At 41.0% G+C, this 24,082-nt stretch overlaps 2 protein-coding genes across 3 annotated transcripts in view; both read left to right on the top strand.

Moving 5' to 3' along the window:
• The first annotated feature begins 7,876 nt into the window (after positions 1-7,876).
• RIPPLY2 (ripply transcriptional repressor 2) lies at positions 7,877-11,796 on the top strand. The gene is made up of 3 exons (XM_024757413.1): positions 7,877-8,242; positions 8,557-8,621; positions 11,649-11,796. Exons 1-3 carry the CDS (start codon positions 7,877-7,879, stop codon positions 11,794-11,796), a joined length of 579 nt encoding a protein of 192 aa, XP_024613181.1.
• Positions 11,797-13,967: 2,171 nt separating this feature from the next.
• CYB5R4 (cytochrome b5 reductase 4) overlaps positions 13,968-24,082 on the top strand; it is an 82,645-nt gene continuing 72,530 nt past the window's right edge. Inside the window, exons 1-2 of one of the 2 annotated variants that reach the window (XM_024757426.1) lie at positions 13,968-14,195; positions 19,409-19,562. In XM_024757426.1, coding sequence (XP_024613194.1) covers positions 14,121-14,195; positions 19,409-19,562 — 229 coding nt within the window. In that variant the 5' untranslated portion in view covers positions 13,968-14,120. The remainder of the gene's footprint in view (positions 14,196-19,408; positions 19,563-24,082) is intronic. The other variant, XM_024757425.1, reaches the window with a different exon arrangement.

Consider the following 24,082-nt stretch of genomic DNA (forward strand, 5'->3'; position numbering starts at 1 on the left):
CTTCCCTGACCACCCTGTTTAAAAGAGGCCTCATCCAACTACTTTGTATTAAATCACTCTTCTAATTCCACCTATAGCACTCTTGCAAATATCTGTAATTATCTTGTGCATGCATTTGTTTATTTTCTGTTTCCCAACTAGAATATAAGCCCTATGAGAGCTGGAAAACATGTTGGCCTTATTTCACACTGTATGCTCAAAGCTTAATACAGTTCCTGACACATAGTGGCTGATCAATAGATACTTAATTGAATCTAGTTTTCTTTCCTGAATCATCTATTTTATGTTATATTCTGAAAGGAAAATTTAAAATTAAATCTTGGTGCTTATCATATTTTGGCCATTGATATGTAATAACATAGGATATTAAAATTGTATAGTTAATGGATATTTAACATAAGGTGTCAGATGTGGTGAAACATCGTAATACATAGTTATATAATGGGACAAATCAATCTCTTTTTATGTCAAATGGATACTTTTTTTATAGACTGTATTTTTATTTCACACAATTTAAGTATTTAAATAAAAATTTATTTAAGTATGAGAAATTAACCTATTTGGGGCTAACACAGAAGTTTAGAAATGTCAGGAAATGAGGCCATCATGAACTCACAATACTCTATTTGTCCAAATCTAAACTTCAGCAAATATTTTGTATCTTCAGTATACTTTGGGGACCACCTCTCATGAACTCTCATTGTGGTTTTAATAATATACATCCAGCTGTAACTATAATACAAAGCATGGAATATTTTAGGCCATTAAATATTATACTTTATTGTTACTGATGAAGTAAGCAAGTTACTGAAGGGGTACAATGGAATCTGGCTGTTTTCAATGGAGATATTCCCATGTATGAGTGTAATTAGCACAGACTTGCTAAATCTCTCTCTGAGCCATCTGTGAGCACCTTCTTGGTTTAAAACAACACACACTTGCTCTGCTCACTTCTTAGTTTTTGCCACAACTGTTATCTTTATCTTACACCTGGGAAGATTCTCAAATGCCTGAAGTTTGGAAACACCACCTTTCACTAAGAATCTGATCCTCAGACTGAAAAAAGACCTCAATCAAAGTCAACTCTCTCAAATGAGATTTTATTGGCATAAAATGTTGACCACAGAAGTGCCAGTCCAACTGTAAGGGGAAGAAAAGAGAATTTTAGCTTACCATTAGGTTTAGAACACATTTATGTGTTTAACTTCCTAATAATGCAAAATAAAATTCCTGGTCACTTGAGTACACTGGCTTGTTCTTTGGTTCCATCTCAAGTTAGGGGGATTCAAATGCTCCTTTTTTAATGGCCTCAGTGTGAGGTCCTAGGTTCTGGCAAATCAGCAGTAGTGGAGACGTTGCTGACAAAGGTCTGGCAGATAATTTGTCACTGCACTCAATGCTTTGGAGGCTGAGGTCCTTACTGCAGACCCAATACAATCTTTTCTAAAAAACTTGCTCTGATCGCCATGGAGCAGGAGTCCTCAACCCCCGGGCCACGGACTGGTGCTGGTGAGCGAGTGGAGCTTCATCTGCCATTCCCCATCGCATTACCACCTGACCCATCATCCCCGCCCCTCGAGGAAAAATTGTCTTCTACGAAACCGGTCCCTGGTGCCAAAGAGGTTGGGGACCGCTGCCATGGAGGATCCATCCACATGGAGCCTCAGGGAGACTGCACTGCAATAAAACTACCTAGAACTGTCCAGAGACCGGTGTAAATACAATGTCTGCTTTAAAACAAATTCTAAAGTGATCATAGACATTATAGCAATCACTTTTTCTACCAAAGATGCATGTTTTTAAAAACCAGCCAAGCAGAAACATCTAAAATAGGCTTCATTCTGACCGCGGTATTTAGTTCTTCAAGCCTAGACTGAGTATGGTTAGGAATCCGACCTTTAAGGTCATATTTAAAGTGGGTTTTTTTTTTTTTTTAAGGCATTTCAAGGTATTTCTTTCTCAGCAGAAGTTTAAGCATATGCCATAATGATGGCATTTCCATCATAATATATGTTGCTTCAAACCCATCTCTGCAAACCCATCAAAATCTGCACAAATGACTGTGGAATGGTAGAATAAGAAGAGTCTATCAAACACACTTCCCTCTGCTTCAATTCCAAAAGTTCAACTTTTATTATAAATTAAGCAACCGAAAATCAAAGTTCTGAAGACGTAATTGCCTTCCTTAAATCTTAGTTTTAGTTTAACCTTTAGAATGATCTAATATGCCATGACATAGGCATTTCCATTTTCTATTGTATTTGTACACCATAAAATTCACCCATTTTAACTGTGTAAGTTAATAATATTAGTAAATTACAGAGTTGTGCAACCATCACTACAATCCAGTTTTAAAACATTAACACCCCTTCAAAAAGATCCCTCATATGTATTATGTTCAGGGTTTTATATTGCCTTTTTCACAGCTTTTCTGTGTGAAAACATAATTACGTCATTGAAATAAAATACCCAAAATGTTAATAAGTTTGATTCTGTTGGCATTCAGACACAAATGAATCCTTTTCCCAGAAGGGAACACATTTTATATGTACAATCTTTTAAAAAGGAGTCTAGCTAGGTAGGCAGCCGTTATCAGTTAAAAATAATAATATTTATAAGATCACGGATAAGAGGGGATGTACAGGAACTGAGACTGGCCCTGCTTTTGTACGAGCAAAACCGGCCTTATTCTGGAGGCACATGGTGGCAACAGCAGCTGTGAGTCACTGTCTTCCCCACATCCCTTCACACTGCTGCTTCTCACCTCAGTCTCTAAGTGGAGAATAAGTCATGCCCGAGCTGAGGTCATCCTGTCCGTGGAAAAGAGCACATTCAAAATGGGAAACTAGTTGAAGCTCTAATTTTTCTTTTCATTGGTTATTATTTTCTGGATAAGATAGAAGCCCTTTTCCATTGTTTTTATGTGGTCTTGATTTTTTCCATGCTTCCTCCTCAGGGACTTTCACCTAGCACCCTCTCTCCAGGATATGCTCCCTTTCTTTCATCCTGTAGTCATTCAAAAATCCAAAGATTAAAAATAAAGCATGTTGGGTACACATGCACCATGTGTAAGGTGAATTTATAATCCTTTCTTTTTAGTAAAATATAAAAGCTGGTGGCTTTAATGTCTGTTAGAATGTAAGCTCCATGAAGGTAGGGAGTTCTGTCTGTTTTGTTCACTGATATATCCCAAGCTCCTAGAGCAGTGCCTGGCACACAGTGGGTGTTCAATAAGTACCTGTTGAAGGAATTAAGGTTTTTATATTTGTAATCTAATTTTAATCCTCATTGTTGTGCTATGGAAAACATATTGATATGTTATATACAACACATATTTTAGGAATGGATAATTTCCTAGAAACATACAACCTACCAAGACTGAATCATGAAGAAATAGAAAATCTGAGCAGACCAGCTACTGGTAAGGAGGATGAATCAGTAATCCAAAAACCTCCCAATGAACAGCTATAAAAATAAAGGAAATCCTGCCAGTTGCAACAACATGAATGGACCTTGAGGATGTTATACTAAGTGAAATAAGTCAGACAGAGAAAGATGAAAGTACTGTATAATCTCACTTATATGTGGTATCTGAAAAAAAACCCAAAAGACAAAAAAACCAAACTCATAGATACAGAGAAGAGATTGGTGGTTGCCAGAGGTAGGGATTGGGGAGGGAGGTTGAAATGGGTGAAGGTGGTGGAAAGGTACACGTTTCCAGTTATAAAATAAATAAGTCCTGGGAATGTAATGTATAGCCTGGTGACTACAGTTAATAACACTGTATTGTATATTTGAAAGTTTCTAAGAGAATAAATCTTAAAAGTTCTTATCACAAGACAAAAATGTGTAGCTACGTGTGATGATGGATGTTAACTAACTTATTGTGATGCTCATTTCACAATATATACATACATTGAATCATTACATACACCTGAAATGAGTATAATATGTCAATTATATCTCAATTTAAAAAGCACATAATTTAAATGTACCAGTGATCTCATACAGACTTCTAAAATAAACTTAAAATATGATAAGAATATTGATTGGCTTTTGCCACACTGGAAATCAGCTTCAACGTCTGTATAAATAGGTGGCAGAAGTGAAATAAATGTATAAATGGAAGATTTAGGATCTTCTATCTCTAAGAGTCCATATTTCTATTTCTCAGTGTGCCTGAGTTTGATCAAGTATAAATCTTGCCCTATTTTCATTCATTGGTTCTCCCTTTTTTCCTTCTAGGAATTCATTCTTCTTTTTTTTTCCTTCACAATTTTAAGACAACTGATGTTCTCTTGGATTTACGTGTCATCATCACAATACACCCATCCTTTCCCGCACCATTTCTAGTCCCCTTGATTAAACTTGTTTCTTGAGTGTTCCCAGACCTGGATTACTATCATCACTGAGACACACTCTCCAGTCGCATGAGAATCCTCCCCAGGACTATTGATCTCATTGCTTCCTTCCCCCTACAGGACCATGAGCCATCGTCCAGGTCCGGTGCCCTCTCTCTAGATGCTTCTCCTCCCCTGCTTCCTCTCTTCATCTTATCAACATTCTCCTGTCTCAGGACTTCCCTGATGGTGCAGTGGTTAAGACTCTGAGCTCCCAATGCAGCGGGCCCGGGTTTGATCCCTGGCCAGGGAACTAGATTCCACATGTATGCTGCAACTAAGAGTTCACATGCCACAACTAAGGAAGCTGCCAGCTGCAACCAAGACCTGGCACAGCCATATTTAAAAGAACTATTTTGAGCTCTGGAAGACCATTAACTTCCCTTTAAAAAAAATTCTCCTGTCTCTTGCACACTAAAAACAAAACCCCTCTACTGACCCAGGCTTCCCCTTCTCTCTCTTTTCCTGTAAAATGGTAGCATCATCTCACTGTTTTTATTTCTTTACCTCTATAGCTCAACTAACTAAAAAATCTTTCACTCCCATTCACTCAAGATGGTGTTTTAAAGTCACTTATAACCACTTAACTGCCAAATTCAATTAACACATGTCCTTATCTTGTTTGACCCCTTGGTAGCACTTAATACCTTGGACCTTTCCTTCCTTGCTAGAATTCCTTCATCCCGTGTTTCCACCACCCCTGCTCTATAAATGTACCTTCTACCACCTTCCCCATTCCTTTAAAGTGAGGGTTTTTCACTTGTTTTGTTTTTGTTTTATTTTATTTTTTGCATACCCTCTCATTTTACAAGCAAATGTTGCTTTCCAGAGCTCTGTCCTTGCTCCAGTTCTCAAGCTTACAAAATTTCTATGGGAAAATTATCAACTCCTATCGTTTTAATTTCTACTTCTTTTTTTTTTTTTTATGATTCCCACATTTAAATCTTTAGCTGTAAACTCTCTGCTAAACTCCAGATCTCATATTTCTGGTTGTCCTCTGGGTATCTTCTCAATATACGTGTTCCTAAGCCTTCTAAAATCTATTAATTTTATTCCCTTCTCTGTGTTATGACAAGCAGCCACGTTCTAGAGGAAAGAGGCTCTATCACCTTTTATCCTTAAGTGAAGATGATGTGCAGTAGATCCCCCACCAAACAAAAGTGAATATATGACCTGAGTGAGAAGTAAATGTCTATTATTTTAAGCCTATGAGAGTTTGGAGTTATTTGTTATTGCGGTCTAGCCCAGCCCGACCTGACTGATTCAAGATCTAAAACCAAATTCACTGTTGCTTCCTTGAGCACTATTAACAGAATGAAAGAACATGAAAGCATCTCACTTGCTCTTCCTCCTATATTCCGTTCTCCTCATCTTTTTTGAGCCATCAACATCAACCCACTTAAGCAGCCTAGAAACCTAGAAGCATATCTAAACTTCATGTTCATGTCCACCCACATTTTATGATTCAGGTAGTTCTGCAGGTTCTATTTCTAAGTATCCGTCAAATATATTCTTTCATTCCCATCCTTAGTATACATCTTCTCATTATCTGTTGCCTGAACTATTGCAATGAGTTTGTAAATGATTTCCTTGTCTCTAGTGTCAGACTTCCCTAAATCCATATGGCTGCCGGAGTAATTTCTATAAAAAGAAAACTTTGGTTATTCCACCCTCCTGCTTAAAATCTCTCACCAGGGCTTACAGAATAAAGCTTAAATGCTTTATCATGGTATATCAGATTCTAAATAGTCCAAGCCTTTTCTCCCTCCTTAGCCACATCTCTGCTCCAGCAACACCTACTCCCTAGAAGCACTGCCCCTTCTCCCACTCCTGCACCACACACACACACACACAGACTCCACTATTTCTTGACTGATTCTTCTAGAAATCCCAATTTTGGTTTCTTTCGCTTTAAGAAGGCTTTCCTGGTTGCAACAAACAGACTTATCACTTCCCTCCCTTGTACTACTTCTTTGCTTAAAATGTGATTTTGTTATTGAACGTGGCAATTAAAAAAAATCTTTGCTCATGTGGCCACTGTGATGGCCACAGATGGCAATGACTGCGATCCTCTTGAGAATAGGGGGATATCTTATTCACAATTATATCTGGAAAGTGCAGAACTTAGCACATTACAGATACCCTAAAAGATGTTTACAAAATGGATACGATAAACCATTTCATCAGATAGCTTAGCATCTGTTAAGTGTTCAAATTTTTTTATATAACAAAATTTATTGAGAGTTTACTATGTGTCAGGCACTGTAGCAAACATTCTATAAGTTTTATTTTATTTAGCCTAACAATACTTCTAGGGCACTGAGACATGCATTAGATACCTATCCTCACTGATTTCACTATCTGAAGCAAACCCTTTCTCACCTTCCTGACAGGTAGATCATTATAGGCCCTTGGGTATTAATTAGATGGATTTCTTTCCTACACAGTAATTGAATGGATAGCAGAGACATTATAGCCTACACTTGGGGTTCTTCTCTACAACTTTCAAGAGGAAGTTCAGCTCTATTATTTAAAACATTTTGGACAAAAATCATGACATTTATATATCATCTTTTCTTGGAAGCATAATTTTTTTTTTTTTTAACCAAGATTCATGGACCTCTGTGATAAGTAAGGGGTAACTTAAATACGAGAAACAGGCACAGAGAGGTTGACTAAGTTATTCCACATCATAACTTTCCAGGATTTCATTATTATTCCACACATACCCAACACCCACAAAAGAACTTGCTAATTATCACTGAGTGACAAAATGCCAAGAGTGACAGAATTGTATAGATGACACTCAAGACTTATCTTTGGAGGACACTGATAAGATGTTGGGGAAAATGGCAAAGACGAGAAGACAGAGTAGAACTCTATGCCAAAATCCTATGACTCCAGGCTCTGGTCCTCTAGGTTGGAACATTGTCTTTTACAATTAAACTCTTGTGAATCTTTAATCTTCAAATAATAATAGGCAGATGGAGGAACCTAGTCTGTCAATACATTAAAAAACAAATAAATCCCTCCCAAACCGATATTCCTTTCGTAAGGAGGGCAGAACCAGTGGCATTTGCTGAAGGCGAAAAGCCGTGAGACTGTCGAGCAGTAATGACCCGCCACTCGGCCTTTATTTTTGCAGTAATACACAAAACGTGTAGAATCGCTTAAGTTTAACCCGTCTTAGCCTCTTCACTAGGAAACTGGCCGCTCGGGCGAATGTTGTTTTCCACCCCCCGCAGACAAGTGTGGAAGAGCGATTAACACTCGCTTGACAAACCCGCTCCCCGGGCCATTTGGGAGTTGCACGCGTTCGCCCCCGGGGTTCGGGCCGCTGCGCCTTCACGCGCAGCCTTTTTGTTTACGCGGAGAGAGGGGAGGAGAGGGTGAGGACGTGTAAAGATGTAGCGGGCCGCGGGGGCTATATAAGGCTTCGGGCTCGGGCCGGGTGGGTGCCAGGGGCCAGCCTGCCCATGGAGATCGCGGAGACCACGGAGACCCCAGGCGGCCAGCGCGCGCGCTGCCGCCTCCAGCTGCCAGCCGCTACCGAACGCCACACGCGGCGCGGGGGCGCGGACTCCGGGTACCGCGTCTCTGTCCCGCCCTGCGCCTCCCCCGCTCCATCCCTCCCGCCTGCGCCTCCCCAGCTCCACCCCTCCGCTCTCTCACCCCCGCACTCTCTAGGCCCTCGCTCAGATGCGGTCGGTTCTCCCGGGTCGGGGCTCACTGCTCCTCTGCGCACCTTCCGCTGCCCACCTCGCAGATCCGCAGGCTTCTGGAGACCGTGGGTGGAAGACAGTGGCGAGGAGGAAGAGGCGCCGCACCACGCCGCGGAGGCGGTGAGTGAGCCGCGCCTCCCGGGGGCGCTGTTGATCGATCAACGCCGGCTACGCCGGGCCCCAGGGAGACGCGCGCCTGGCCTTCCCCTCGCTTAAGATCGCGCCTGCTGGTGGCCATACCGGTGGCCCTGTCGGTGCTGAAGCGACGGGTGCGTCCTCCACAGCTACTGGCACGAACAGATCGGGCCGGGAGCGAGGCTACTGAGAGCCCCGCGGTCGCATTCCCCGCAGAAGAGAGGAAAGCCTGGTCGCCAGGGTTTGCAGTTTTTTTAGCAGGTGAGTGCTAACTTCGATCCATTTCCTTACACCCCCAGATGCCAGATGGCCCCGGAATAACGGACGCCTCAGAAAAGCTTTCCCGATACAGACACCCAGTCAGGTGAGTGACAGGCCTCATCGAAGGTCTGTCTGCAGCCACAGGGAAGAGCCGGGGGCCTCGTCCGGCCCTGCTCAGCAGCTGGTCCTGAAGTTTTTCTCTTTTGGAAAACCTATCTTTATAACGTTTCTTTAATCTTCCTCGTCCCAGAGCTCCTTTACTCATCGAACTGGAAAATGTAGGAGCTCACGCTCTCCCCTAAAAGAACTGTTAATCAGTGCACACTTAGTAAACACTTAAAAAATATATTATGAAGAGTGAAAGCGGGCGGTGTTAGTGAAAGTAGAAAGGTGACGTCTTGTGCCTGCAAAACAATTTCTTTTTAATGCCAAAGGGTTCAAGTGAAATTGACTTCACACCAGGCAGAGTGTGTATATTCTTTTTCTCTTGCAAACCAGAAGGAAGAATGGTATTCACAATCATGGTTCACAGCAAACTGAACAAATCGAGCTTGACGTGTAAGAGAAAAAGGAAATATGATGAAAATCCTAAAGACTACTAAGGATCACAAAAGGGACCAACAGTTATTTGACCTAACAATTAGGAGCTAGTTTACTGTTCCTAGCTACTGGGAAGTCAGCCTTCCTGCAAGATTCTTTGTAGCTTTTAATCAGGTGGAAAGTTAATTCTGCAGTTTGCCTGCCTTAGAGAGCTGTTAGATGAAGAGCTATATAATGTTTGTAGAATGTGTATATGTTTATAATAGCACATAGTAGTCGATACATGTTGATTAATTTCCTACCCTTTGCTAGAACTTGTGAAGGACAGAGAAAAAAATAATCACAGCCCTTTGGAAGTGTTTTAAGTTTAGCTTGGTCAATTTTATAACTAACTCTGTCAGAGGGGGTGCAGAAGGGTCAGGGAAGTGTGTATCATAGGTGTGATTACCTGGCTGAGTCTTGAAGTTAACCAGATGGATGGTAGGTCGGGAACGTGGGAGCAGAAGAAATAGCATAGAAAAAGAGAACAGCATCGTTCCTTCTGGGAGCATCAAGGAACTGGCATTTGGGTGTGTGAAGCTGTGGTCATTTCACCAGGGAAGCCAGAGGCCAGGTCTTGTACACCTTGGTACAAGAGTTTTGTCCTGATCCTGTATGTGGCATTGGGAACTCATGGACTTTATTCTGTAGATGGTATTGGGGATTACTCAAAGGATTTTAACCAAAAGAGTAATGTGATTAGATTTATGTTTCAGAAAAATCACTAAGGAAATGGTATATAGCTTTAGTTAGAACACCAAAAGTGAAATTGGAAGTTATTGCAGTTCAGGCATTGGAAGCGAGGATGGGACTGGGTGAATCTGGAGAATACTTAGGTGACACAGTAGATTAGGTTTATGACGTATTGGATATGGTAGGTAAAGTAGAAGTAAAAAGACAGAATGACGCGCAAATTGGTGGAACTGTAGATCAAGATACTGAGTCGAATTTTCCCTTTGTCATATTTAATGTGCCTATGGTGCCTCCAAATAGATATTCCAGTAGAGAGCAGCATATACAGGTTCGTGGTCCAAAGTCAAGTTCTTAAGTGGAAATACAGACAGACTTGGGAACCTTTGGTAAATTGGGGAAATGATGGCAGTGGGTCAGGTCATCTGGAGGAGTGAGAGAGGAGAAATGATCACTCTTGATAAAATGGTGGGGGAAAGCCAGCATCTAACCTGTCTACAGAGAAAGAGAGATCCACAAAGGTGACTGGGAAGAGTCACTCAGAACAGGGGAGAATTCAGTAAAGTATGAAGTCCCTGGAAGAAAAATGGCCAGTGAGAGATTCCGGGGGAGAGAGAGTGTGATAACAATTAAACAACGTTCTTTGGGTTTGGCAGTTTTACACATTAGAAAATCAACTGCTTCCTATATAAGCACTTCCATTTTTGAACTACCGTAGCAGTTTCTTTGTATTTCTCTTGTTTATTGTATTTTTATTAAGTTCTATCTTGAGTAGTAATGTGTGTTTCTGATTCTTTTTACTCAGTTGTCAACTTCATGAAGGTAGGGACCATGATTTATTCATCTTTGAATTATGTTTGACGCAAGAGATCACTAAAATATTTAATGAATGACTGAATTACTGATGGTTGTTTATTTAGACACCCAGTTGATAAGCTTAAAAAAAACTATTTGGCTAGAAATGTTTATAAACTACACGGCCTACTTTTTTGCCTTTTAAAATAGAGTATAGTGAACATATGTAACTTTCTCTTTGTTAGAATCAGTCTATTGTATGGGTATGTGGGGCTATTTATTGTATACTAAAATACTGTGTACTGTAGCTGGTGATTCAGCCTTGTCCTTTTATTTTACTTGGATGAAAAATAATAGAAGATCAGATGGCAAGATTAATATTTGTGGAAATTTGAAGTTTTGAGGTAATCACGTTTACATACAAATTATTTGTATAAAACCAGTCTAATTCTCAACATCTTAACATGGTGTTCCAAAATTTAGTTGGGTGGGGAAAGGGGAGAGAGATGGGCTCGAGGTTGGGGTCAGAGGTAGCCTTTTGAAAAGGTTGCTTTTTGTACTTTTCTAAACTTGATTTGGTTCCATCTGTAACTAAGAGCTAAGTCTGAGTTTCAAGCAAAATACTAGGTAATTTATGCCTATGTGTAAGATGCGTAATACTTTGATGTCTTTATAAAGTTGGCTATCATCACAATTTTTAATGTCATGGTAGAATTCATTTTTTTCCCAAAGGAATTTGGAAGACAAACCTTCTTCTGTATTTTGTAAGAATAAATATATCCATAATGCCTGAAGTAAGTTAAATATTGATCTTATGCTCACGAAGGGTTTAGTGTCAATTTGTTTGGTCCAATTTATAGCTTGGATAAAGATTTAAAGTAATTAACCAGTTATTGATACTTTGTCAAGTAGACTCCATGAAAGCTGTGATAGTAGAATTTTAAACTATCTAAATGCATAAATCAGTTGTTAAATATATGGAGATTTTGAAATTTGAACGTTTCATGAGTAGAAGGATTCTGAATGTGAAAAAAATAAAGCATATTATGTTGTCTGCTTCTTTCAGACTATTTTGGCCAAAATCAAAGTGTTACGATTACTTATATCAAGAAGCAGAAGTTCTTCTGAAAAAATTTCCAATTCAAGCCACAATTTCATTTTATGAAGATTCTGATAGCGAAGAAGAAATTGAGGAGCTGATCTGTGAAAATTAATCTGATTACTTTGATGACATTCAAAGCTTGTAGGTACAAATTAGATTAGTGTACAAGTGTATCATAATCCTTTAAAATTAACTTATTTGTATATAAATTATTAATAAAATGAACTATTTAGTAATTACTACTATGGTAGTTTGGCCTTTTTTATCCCTACACTATAATTCAATGTTGGAATTTAAAAATAGGTTTTATTTATAATGGAACCTTGATTGTATTATAAACATTTGGGGCTTATAAAAGATAATTTGGTTCTCTTCATCAAATTACAAATTTATCTTCAGTTATAACTTTGAAAATAAAACTTTTCAAAGAAAGACAATATTTAATTTTCAAGACTGAATCTTGTGACATCTGGTATTTCCTACCGAGCCCCATTGGATGTTGTAGTTACAGATGAATATTATCTTACTAGATAATGAGGACAATCCTCTTATGTTTCCAATCACACATTATTATTATGTATTAGCTAGTAGATGGTGAAAATGTTGTAAATCATTGTCTATAATTGAGATTGGGAATCAATGTTAGGGCTATTAAATTGTAGGGATTTTAATGAATGATGAGTCAGGTAATTCTTACTTTAATACCCTTCTGCTGTCCTCAAATCCAGTAGTAAAATAGCATGGGTGTTTAGTACTTATGGCACTACATTGAGGGATCCCCAGAATTAAAACAAAGCATTCAAATGGATGTGACTTACATGGAGTCTAAAAAAGGGGAGACAAAAGGCCAGAATTTGATAGTATTTTTTTTTCCATTTCTGTCCACGAGGGAGCTAGGAAATTTGGCAGATAGGAGACATTCTCCAACTGCATCACCTTCCATCGCTGCTGTGGTTCCCTGCTCCTGATACTCATGTAACGATTTTCACATAGGAAGTGAAATAAGAAATTCTTAGAGATTAGCTTTTTTTTTTGTTAAACATAGACTTATAGAAGAATACATCATCTTTTAATGAAAGAGAAAACAGGAGCACTTTGCATGGGAGAGGTCACATAGTAAACTATGATCATGAAGTTCTTTTAGCTCAAATACAATCTTTGCAGTGGCAAGCAATTGAAATATAAGCATTGATTTCCAGGCACTTTAAGGACAAAGGAATTGAAATAGAGCAAGGTCAAACCATGTTTCAGAGTCAGGAAAAGTTAGTAATGGCAGGAGGATGGAGAGTTACTTAGAACTATATTTCTTTTCCTGAAAACTTCTTCTTTTACTGGGTTCTGCTCTCAGGATATGTGTGTTCCCCAAGAGATATGCAAAAAAACCACCAGGTCACCAATCTGGACCTTGAGTATTAGGGACTGGTGTTTACCTGCACAGTGTTTGTGCTGCTGTCATTAATATGGTGGAATAGTATGAAAAGCCACAGCCACATTTATTGAGTGCCTACTATTAGCCAGGCACTGTGCTAGGTAATTTACACTTGACGTCTCACTTAATTTTTACTAAAACCTAAATCCATTATGCAGATGGGAAATGAGGCATTGAGATACTAAAGTAACCTGCAGAAGGATGCTCATTTAGTAGCTGCAGGGGTGGCATCCAAACGAAACCTGTCTGACTCTTGAACGTGGCTAGCTGTTCAGCGCTACATTTGGACATAGGCTGCATCAGTTCTCAGTCCCCTTTATCTTTCAGGGAAGAGAGGAAGTTCGATGCGGAGGAAGAACTTGTGAGTGGGTGAATGGAGCAGAAAGAGACTTTACTAACCTCTGCGACTCATTCGTTAATCATTAGCGAGAGTTCTTAAAGGTGAAGTGTTCTCTTCACCTAGCAGGAGTGACTGTTTGCATTTGACATCTTAACTCTTAAAGGTTCTCTGTCCTGTACAGCGTGGTGCCTTAGAAGAGAGAGTTTCTGAGAAATCAAAATGCCTTATTCCATATTTCAAGCAGTGTGATGGTAGTGCTTCAACAATGGCAGACACTTGTGTTCTAGGTTAACAGGCGTCTCCAAGAATTTATTCTCAGATTCAGTCAGCACCAAGGCTTAGGAACAGCTTCACCCTTTAATCTTTCCACGGAACAGCTGTCACCTCTTTGCGGTGCTGAAATTCAGGGTGCAGGACGAACGGAGCATGCGTACTTTGCCCTGATTCCACCCCCGCCGGCTCTCCGTTGGTCTCGTTGGCTCCGCCCCTCGCGTCCTCGACGTTCTGCGTCATGGCGCGCCTCACCCCGGGCGACCCCGGAAGTGGGTCGGGGGCTTGGCCTCTGCCCGGCCTCGGAGCCGGAGCCGGAGGTGTTATCTGGAGGGGTCGCGCCGAGTTATTCCGTCGGGCGGCGTACCCCGGGCAGGGCCCGGGCTAAGAGTCCAGGATGCTGAACGTCCCTTCCCAGTCTTTCCCGGGCCCCAGCTCGCAGCAGCGCGTCTCCTCCGGGGGGCGTAGCAAGGTAAGCGGGTGACTCCGGCGGTCTCGTGCCGCAGCCCTCCCTTCTCGCCAGCGTTTCATGCTCCGGCACAGTCCGTTCTCTCCTTCTGTACCCTCTCCCACCTCCTGTCCCCACCTCTAGCTTTCGTTCCCTCCCGCCCTTGCTGGCGATCTCTTTCAGATCCCATGCCGTTTCCAGTCCTCGAACTCTACTAACCTCTCTCCCTCTTACGTACTGGCCCCTTTTCTTTCCCATCCCTTTATCCCGTTCTGTCATTTCCCTTCTTCCAACTCTTTCCCCATTAATTAAATTCAGATGTATGATAGGGCCAGGCTCTGTGCGTCCTATATTGTAGGGATTCAGTATTAGCTTCCCTCCTTAAACATAACCTCCTCCCCGTTCTTTTGTTCACTTTTCGAAGGGGTTGTGAGCGATGTGAGTTCCCTAGAAGAGAGGAAAGGCTGAGCACTAGCGACAGAGACCAGTGATCATCCCGCCAAGGGTGGGGACTCCGGGAGCTAGGGAAGATTGGAGAAGCGAGAACAGGTGTCTGCAAACCTCCAGTTAGGTTTACGGACGCTTCTCCAAGTCACACTGCCTTTCTGTCTTCCTCTGGTACCTGATTGTTTTATCACTGCCTTTTCTACTGATGTCATTTGCTGACTCTGAAGCTAATATAATACTCTTTAACTTTTTGTTGCACGTAGCTTCTGTTACCAACAGGTGGAACACAAATGTGTTTCATATTTGCAGAATTTAATAGAATTGTCTCCTGTGTTCATTGCAACATGAATGCTGCTTGCTTCTGTTGATTGTTAGTTCCTCATTCAATAACCACATCTTCATGTTTTGTTTGCAAGACTTCCACCTACTCGGGCCACTCCTTTTTCATTTCTGGACTCTTGAGCCTTAGCACTGACATCATTTGGGAACTTCACCAACTTTCTCTGTGTTCTCCACATGGACCTGGAGTTTGACTCTAGATCACAATTATGGGTTCAGGGATCTGTAGCTTTCATTAGATTTTCAGAAGTCTATCACCCCAGCTGTAATAATAATAAAACTGAGATTTATTTAGTGCTTACTGAAGACCTCAGTGCTTTACATGTATTAACTTGTTTAATCTTTCTAATGATCCTATGAAAGTGGGTGCTTTCGTTATCTCCATTTCACAGAAAAGAAAACTGGTTAAGAAATGCTGCCTTGGACCCAGTAGGCTTGATGTGATGTGACTCTGACTGTGACTTTTCACTTATTGCTGCATATATTATGCAGCCATCCAGTCGTGTGTCCTCATCTCCTTGGTGTTTGACCTGCTTCTCTCCTTAAGCTAAGTGCTTGGCTGAATAGTAGAGCCTTTTCAAAGAAAGCATCTCTGGATTAGAATATGAGAGTTGCTGCCCTTCTCCATTAAAACTACCAGCCATGTTCTCAGTATCATTTAAAGGAGAAAACTTAGAGGCAAAGACAAATGTTTCCCCAGCTGGTGATGGGAAAGGTGAGTCTTTAGGTCCAGAAAGAGAATAAAATGCGATTATTCTGCAATTCAAGAGAAAACTCAGACGATTTTTTCCCCCTTTGTGAAATTGTTGCCGAACTGAACTTGAGTTCGTTTTCCCGATGCGCAGCGAAGGCCATCTCCTGATACTGGGTTGTGGTGGAGGAGAGCGCAGCGTTTATTTGCAGGACACCAAGCAAGGAGAACGGGCAGCTAGTGCTCAGAACATCCAGATTCCCCGATGGCTTTCAGGCAAGCGTTATCAAAGGCAACGTTTGGGGTGAGGGTCCAGGGAGCATGATTAGCTTGCGGACATTCTTCTGTTTGGTTGGTGGTGAGGTAACATGGTGATATTTTAGAAATCTCAATCCACAACCTTCTTGTTCCAGCCAGGCTGGGGCTTTTGTGTTTGTGGTCAGCAGTTTCTATCCCTTGGGGTCCTGGTTGCTGTAAAAGAACTCAAGGATATGCATCATGTTGTTGTGTGTATCTCTTCAGGAGGGACTAGGAGTCCTGTGACTATTGTTCAAGCTCTTAGTAGTTTTCTTGCTTGACTACTTTTCCTTGGTTTCTGCATTTTCTCGCTTCTGTAGTCATTAGCTGTTTGATTCTGCTCTTTGGAACTCTGGGAAGGCCTAGGAGACTGAAGCTTTTTCTACAAATAAGAAGCAGAGACATGGAGACCCTACCATATTTGGGTCTCAGTACCATATTTATTGAGACCCTACCATATGCTGGAGATGTGATCTCTGTTGGGGAGGGGGAAATTTCTACAAAATTGACACAAGACAGATTAGCAGGAGAGAAAGAAACCAACTTAATTGGCACGCACAGAAGTCTTGTAGAAATGGGATCTGATGTTATGAGTCTAAGCTCGTACTGCTCGCAGCACGACAGGCCAATAAGGGGGAGACAGATTGCTGGGGCAAGGAATCATGGCTTTATTTGAAAAGCCGGCAAATGGAGAAGCTGGTGGGCTTATCCCCCAAAGAACTATCTTGCCTGAGTTAGAATTCAGGCTTCTTTTATACTAGAAGGGGAGGGAGTAAAGTCAAACATTCCCTGTTTCCCATCAACTTCCAGAGAGGATGTGTTAATTTCTTCGTCTCTGCAGTCATTTGCAGGTGGGCCTGGTCAGGATGTTTCCTGTGAGCTAAACAAAGGATTTTTTTTTTTTTTTGCGGTACGCGGGCCTCTCACTGTTGTGGCCTCTCCTGTTGCGGAGCACAGGCTCCAGACGCGCAGGCTCAGTGGCCATGGCTTACGGGCCCAGCCGCTCCATGGCATGTGGGATCTTCCCGGACCGGGGCACGAACCCGTGTCCCCTGCATCGGCAGGTGAACTCTCAACCACTGCGCCACCAGGGAAGCCCTAAACAAAGGTATTTTAGCTTAATGCTCATTGCCCGGATAGCCGGATTCCCAGAGATGGGCCATTATGTATAATTTAAACTTATAGGCGACATCCCTTTAGTGATTAACTTGTAATAGATTCTTCCCTATTACACTAAGGAGTGGCCAAAGCTGGCAGCTTTTATACTTTTTAGACAGACAGTACATTTGAGAGGAATTGATGGGACAAAGAAACTTAGGTCTGGATACTGAATTGGTAAGGAATTTGAGCAAAGTTTGGGCTTGGGTGGTAAATTAGTAAACAAATAACAGGATTTGTTTACAGGCTTCTTGGCCCTGAATTTCCTATCTCTGGTGAGAAGGATGTGTTTCTACCTCCCAGTAGAGGGAGGGCACCTTTCACATGCGAGATTTATTTCCTGCTTTCAGGGAGATAAAGAGGACAGTCAAAGTGTTCCTCTTGCATGGCCTGCCCTGGGCCCCAATGTCTCTGTTGTCAAAGAGTTTAGTCCAGCAGGCTTCACAGACTAGTAAAGAGGCAGTTATAAATACCATAGGGACTGTAACAGTCTGTTATGACCTTGAAGGAGTCAGGGTCAGAAAAGGCTTCTGGAGGAAGTAATGTCTGCGGGGGAGAGAGCGGAATCAGTTTCCATTTACCTAAAAGCATAGAATGGGAAGGGGCAAAAGTTAAAACGTGGAGCTAGTGAGGTAAACTATGACCAGATGATGAAGGGCCTAGTAAACCACTCGAGGGCATTTAGAGACATTATTATAAGGGTTACGAGGAGCCACTGAAGGAGGGAGGGTCCTAGATTAGATTTGCATTTCCAAAAGATTACTTTTAACTACCCTGGAGGTGATAGAATGGTGACAGAAGTGGTTTGGGATGGGAAAGATCATATGTATTCTCACACTTGACTTCATTTATGAAGACCAAGAGACCTAGAGAGTTTTAGCGATGGTAAGATTGGGATGATGTGGATTGGTAAGAAGGAATGTGAAGTTGGAAAGGCACCACAGACCTATTAACTTGGTTATTTTGGGGGCAATTGAATATCTAAAACAGTTATGATTCAGGAAAGTGAGATGTGTGTTTTAGTACTTTCGGGCGACTCTAACTGGATATCATAGGTGGCTTATAAACAACAGAAACTTATTTCTCACACTTCTGGTGACTGGGAAGTCCAAGGTCAATGCACTGGCCAATTCTGTGTCTTGTGATACCCCAATTCCTGGGTTGTAGCCATCTTTTTAGTGTCCTTACTTGGCGGAAGGGGTGAGGGAACTCTCTAATGCCTGTTTTATAAGGGCACTAATCCCAACAACTTTATCACCTACCAGAGGCCCTATTTCCTAGTACCATCCCATTGAGGATTAGGATTTCAGTCTATTTTGGGGGGACACAAATAGCAATAAACTTCCTTGAATATGACTGCTTTTGTGTTAAACAATTATCTGGTACTATGTTACAAACTAATTATACAGGTTAGATGTCTTGAAAAATTTCCACTAGGGTGTCTCAACTGGTTAAAACACTAATTGTACCTCTTATCTAAAAGCTTTGAAAATGTATTTTGTAAAAAAACCCAAAACCCACAAAATCCCAAACATCCTGTTATTAAACCCTCTAGGCAGGAGAAAGCAAAATTTTTTGCAAAGCCCAGGTAATAAATAATTTAGGCTGAGGGCGTCATAAGGATTCAGTCTCTTCACCACCAGCACCACCACCATGGGTGGAAATTACTCGTAGCTCAAGGGCTATACAGAAATGGGCATAGGCCGGTTTGCCAACCCCTTCCCTAGAGTGTGACAGTTTAGAGACATTATTATAAGGAATATGGGGAGCCACAGTTTTATTATTTTCCATTATTTGATAACCTTTGTTTCTCAGTGGATTCTTAGAAAACATATTACCATCTCATGTGATTTCTAATATTCTGTGTATGTTGAAAATCCAGAAAATCAACTTCAGCCAGTTTCTGTTTTCTTCTATCAAATCCCTTGATTTTTAAGGCAAAGAAATTTTGGTCCACATGGTAAGCGACTAGAACATATTAGCAGTAGAGCCAGGACCAAAATTTGTTTTCTGACTCTGGGTTCAGTACTATCCTTGTACTATGATACCATTTGGATGGACATTTGTGTGCCAGAATTTCTAAGCCCCACCTCATGGCCCAGGTACTTTATATAGGGTTCCATTTATAATTCTGATACCACGTCCTAAAGCTGAAGAAGACTTTTAGAATTGTTATGTTTGAGTTTTCTTATCTTTTGGAGTGGGAATCAATAATGAAGTGGCCTGAGGACCAGCAGCAGGAAGGGGAAGGGAAAGCAGCTGACTCGAAAAAGCCACACTGAATTCTTCCCTGTTCCTTTTTGAGGTCCCTCTGAAACAGGGCAGAAGTCTTATGGATTGGATTCGACTGACCAAAAGTGGAAAGGACCTAACAGGATTAAAAGGAAGATTAATTGAAGTAACTGAAGAAGAACTTAAAAAACACAACAAAAAAGATGATTGTTGGATATGCATAAGAGGTAGGTGGTATTTATTATGTACTGCAAAACGTTTTGGCTAGGGTTTCCAGTTGTAATGCTGTACAACCCCTTGGTCCTGTTATTTGGTGTTATGATTTGCAATTAGCTAACAAAAACATGCCTTACACTGGGCAATAAATTCTCTAATTCGGAATTTGGGTCTGAATTAAGGCAGTATTTCTTCCCTAAGTCACTGTTCACATAGCATCCCTGTACTGTATTCCCTTTGAAAGAAAACAAGTGTTTACCAGGCAATTTAATACCAAAGTAATAAAATTATTCAGTAACACCTAGTTTATATGGAATAACGTTCCACCTTTGTGCCGTGTAACAGAATTCTGTAGGAAAAAATGTCTCTGAGAACCTAAAGTAAATCAGAAAACCCACATTAAAGCCAAATCCTAAGTTCTCACTTGCAGCACTTTTTATTACTTAATCCACGCTTGTTAGCAGTATGAGTTACCTGATTTTTCTAGCCCACAGGAAATTAGAAGCCCCAGGCTAGAAATGGATAGATTGGGAGAGAGTGAGCAGAGAAAGAATGATAGTTGATGGAAGTAGATCTCATGGTGTCCTACAGCCTGGTATCTGGGAGAGAAGCAAAAACAATAAAGGGCTTGCAGCTGTGCACTGGGTCTCCACAGCAATGTCCTTGAGTCATCTAGACGGGGTTCAGTATATCCACTATCCTCAGTTTAAAGAAGAAAGGAAGTGTGTCATTTATTGCTGTTATCGCAGTTGTAATTTTATCATTGTATAATTTTGGTTTGTTGTCAGTTATCCTGATGACACTGTCACCTGTATGAGGGCAGGGACCATGTCAGTCCCCTGCTGTGTCCTTGGTGCCTGGCACATAGAGGTCATCAGTATGTGTTTGTTGAACTAGTGCAACACTTATCATTCTTAAGAAATTTGGTTACTTGAAGAGGTGGTTGTCACAGTAGATCACTGGTATAGTAAATGGAAAGACACCAGTAGCACTGTTAGTTTGCTGGGGATGCCCAAACAGAATTCAACAAACTGGGTGGCGTAAACAACAGAAATTTATTATCTCACAGTTCTGGAGGCTAAACTTTAAGATCAGGATATCTTCTTTGGGCTTGAAGAGGAAGCTGTTCCATGCCTCTCGCCTCTCTTCTGGTGGTTTGCTGGCAATCTTTGGAGTTGCTTGGCTTGTGGTGGCATCACTCTGATCTCTGACTTCATCTTTATATGGCATTCTTCCTGTGTGATTGTCTGGGTCCAAATTTGCTGTTTTTATAAGGACATGGGTCATATTGGAGGAGGGGCCTGCCCTACTCTAATATGACCTCATCTAATTACATCTGCATTGACCCTGTATCCACATAAGGTCATGTTCTGAAGTATTGCAAGTTAGGATTTCAATGTATGAATTTGGGGGTACACAATTCAATCCATAACAGATATAATTAGAGTGTGGAATGTTTTTCAGTGGCAGAAGGTATGGAATCTTCCAGGAGGGGATGACTTAGCTTGTTCTGAGACAGAAGAACAGATGCTCAACTTTTCAAAGTTTCTCAGGGAAATACACTGTGGATAGACCAGTAACTTGGAATGAGGATTCTGCCAGACACAAAAAGCTCCTTTTGCCATTTGATAGGGTTTTTAATACCCTCCTTGCTTTCTCTCCATGCTGCATACCTGTTTACCAGGTGCAGGTAACTGGCACAAAATGACCTCCCCACTGTGCCCAAGTGTCTTCTGCTGGCCTGGGTGAAGTGGAGGTCAGTTTCCCACGAGGATTTCTCAGCTGGTCCAGGCTATGGGCGTGTCTGAGCTGTTTCTGCAGTAGGAAGCCACTTTTTCAGAAAACTCTCTCATGTGAACCCTTGACATCCTAGCGCTATTAGATAAATGAGGCATCGTTACAATACAGTCATACTTTTTTATTCATTTGATGTACTGATGGAGGTCAGGGACATGTTTGCTATGTTTAAAAAGTAATACATGTTGCTCCCAGTTACATATCTCCCGTAATGATTTGAATGGATATCACTCTTCCGGTAAGGTTGTTGATTTAAGGATAAATTCTTTTAAAGTTTCTGTTGGAGAATGTATTCTACCCTACTAATAATTAGGCTTTCCTCCCCACCCCCCGAATTGCAAAGTAAGATGTGTCTTTTTTTTTTTCCCTTTTGACAGAGTTTGGTTTTTAATTTTAATAAAGAAACATTTGATTTAGGCCCTGCCCTGGGACCCTCCACTCTAGGAGGAGAAGATAAATAACTGATAGACAAGTCTGAGTGAAGTGCCCTACGAGGGCTATAAAGAAAGTGATGTCAGATTGCAGGGAGGGAGACGTGTGGGTTAGGAAAATCAGAGACTCTTTTGTGATAGAGATAAGCCTTGAAAGGGTAGACAGGATTTCAACCGGAAGGGAGGGGGAAGTACACCCAAGCGGAGGGAAATGCTAACCAAGGGTCTAGACACAGAAAAGCTGGAGGTATGTTCTGGAGCTTAGGCTGCCTGTTGGAGAATTATAAGAAAGAAAACTCTGAAGGCATGTTAGGGCAGATTATGGAGATCCTTGAAAGCCAAGCTGAGAAATATGTTCTTAATTTTGATGGCAGTGTGAACTGTTGGAGGTGCTTGAATGTGGGGACAGAGAAGGCCTTGGAAAAGGTAGTCTGGTGGTGGGCATAGTGAATTGAAATGAGACTAGGAAAGCATTTAGCTCTTACAGAAGTTCAGGTGGTAATAGGTGAACCCGGATGTTGACAAAGGCAGCAAAGTAGGATGAATGAGGATGACAGACAAAGTAGGATGACAGACAAATTCCCGGTAATTTCTAACACAGTCCTCTGTGAAAGTAGAAGAAAGCACAGGACTGAATGTAATTGTCTTTTTCTTCTTAGCTGTTCTAATTTAAAATGTTAGTGATACCTTCTTAAAGGGAATGTATGCCAATTTAGCTTTGAAGGTCAGTGCTAATGTTTGGACCCAAGTTTTAATCAAAGCTCTACCACAGGGAAGCATGGTATCAAGGTATATATTTTTTTCTTTTTTTAAAGTATTGGATTCTTCATTTTCTAACAATTGCCCCATTTTTAGATCAGTTCAAATTTCAGCTTGATCAGAGCAAGGGAGACACAGTGTCTCTTTAGAAAATATACACTTTGGCGTGGGTTTTTATAGCTAATATTTGGGGGACTTTTTTTTTTTTTGAGTACATAGCTGTTCTGCTTAATGTTCAGGTGTGCTAAATCTAGTTACGTTCGTAAAAATGATGGTGTAAAAAGAGCACTTGGCTGGCAGCTGACTGTAAAATGTGGGCATTGGTCTGGAATGATCTCAAAGGCAGGTTTATGGAGTTTCTGATTTGTTCACTTAATTCTCACCTTTCTCTGTAAAGTATGTAATTCCTATAATGCAATAGGAGTTAATTGGGACATTGAGGGACTGGATGGGAGAGAGATAGCTTTTTCAAAAATTTTGCTGAATTTCCCATTAATTCATGCAATTGTAGTTTTCTCTTTTATTGCTATTTCTCTCTGTCTCTCTCTCAAGAACTAAAGGTGATTTACAAATATGTGAAGCTTTGAACATGAACATTTAGGTGTTTGAATAAAAATCTAAATCACTAATCTGTGAGAGCTCTGTAGAGCCTAGATCAGACTTTGTTTTTTCTGTAGTATATTTTACTGTAGTATGTAATCAGTGTGGGTAATGATGTATTAAGTCATGAAATCATCTTTTGGCATCATTTTAATCTTAGGGTGAGGTGAAGTGTGGCCTGATACTCAATAACAGTCCATTTAAATAAATGATATTTCTAAAAAGTTGATTACAGTAAATATATTGGCCATTCTGCTGTTAAAAATTTAGTGAAGGGCTTCCCTGGTGGCGCAGTAGTTGAGAGTCCGCCTGCCGATGCAGGGGACACGGGTTCGTGGCCCGGTCTGGGAAGATCCCACATGCCGTGGAGCGACTAGGCCAAAAAAAGCGCGTCCGGAGCCTGTGCTCCGCAACGGGAGAGGCCACAACAGTGAGAGGCCTGCATACCGCAAAAAAAAAAAAAAAAAAATTTAGTGAATGCAGTTCCCCAGGTGGGATTTAATGGATTTCATTTATAACTTAGAAATGAACATACTTTGATTTCTCCTAATGCTGATTGTCATATGCTAGTAAATTGAAGAGGCCTGCTTGAGACCGTTGCAAAAGTGACTTTTAATGGGTTTGTATTTTTCATGTTTCAATAACTAAAAAATCTTGGCAGATTGATTCCAAGAAATGGTATTTTTCCATTACCGTTTCCTAGATTTCTAGGTTCATTTACAGTAAACTTTTAAAAAATTTACTTGTATGACAGTAGTGTAAATTTTTATGAGTGCATCAATCCTCATTATTCCTGGGTTTCAAATTTGCCTACTCACTAAAATTTATTTGTAACCCCCAAATCAGCACTCATAGTGCTTTCATAGTAATTTGAAGACGTGCACAGTGCAGTGAAAAATTGTTGCTGCCCGAGCACACGTTCCTAGCCGAGGTCAGACAAGGCA

The sequence above is a fragment of the Neophocaena asiaeorientalis genome, unplaced genomic scaffold (genome assembly GCF_003031525.2).
Source record: "Neophocaena asiaeorientalis asiaeorientalis breed wild unplaced genomic scaffold, Neophocaena_asiaeorientalis_V1.1 scaffold253, whole genome shotgun sequence".
In the NCBI taxonomy this organism is placed as follows: domain Eukaryota; kingdom Metazoa; phylum Chordata; class Mammalia; order Artiodactyla; family Phocoenidae; genus Neophocaena; species Neophocaena asiaeorientalis.

Coding starts and splice junctions, on each gene's coding strand:
- RIPPLY2 (XM_024757413.1), top strand. CDS start 7,877: ATGGAGATCGCGGAGACCACGGAGACCCCAGGCGGCCAGCGCGCGCGC. Junction 8,243..8,556: donor CGCACCACGCCGCGGAGGCG/GTGAGTGAGCCG, acceptor TTACACCCCCAG/ATGCCAGATGGCCCCGGAAT. Junction 8,622..11,648: donor CGATACAGACACCCAGTCAG/GTGAGTGACAGG, acceptor TGCTTCTTTCAG/ACTATTTTGGCCAAAATCAA.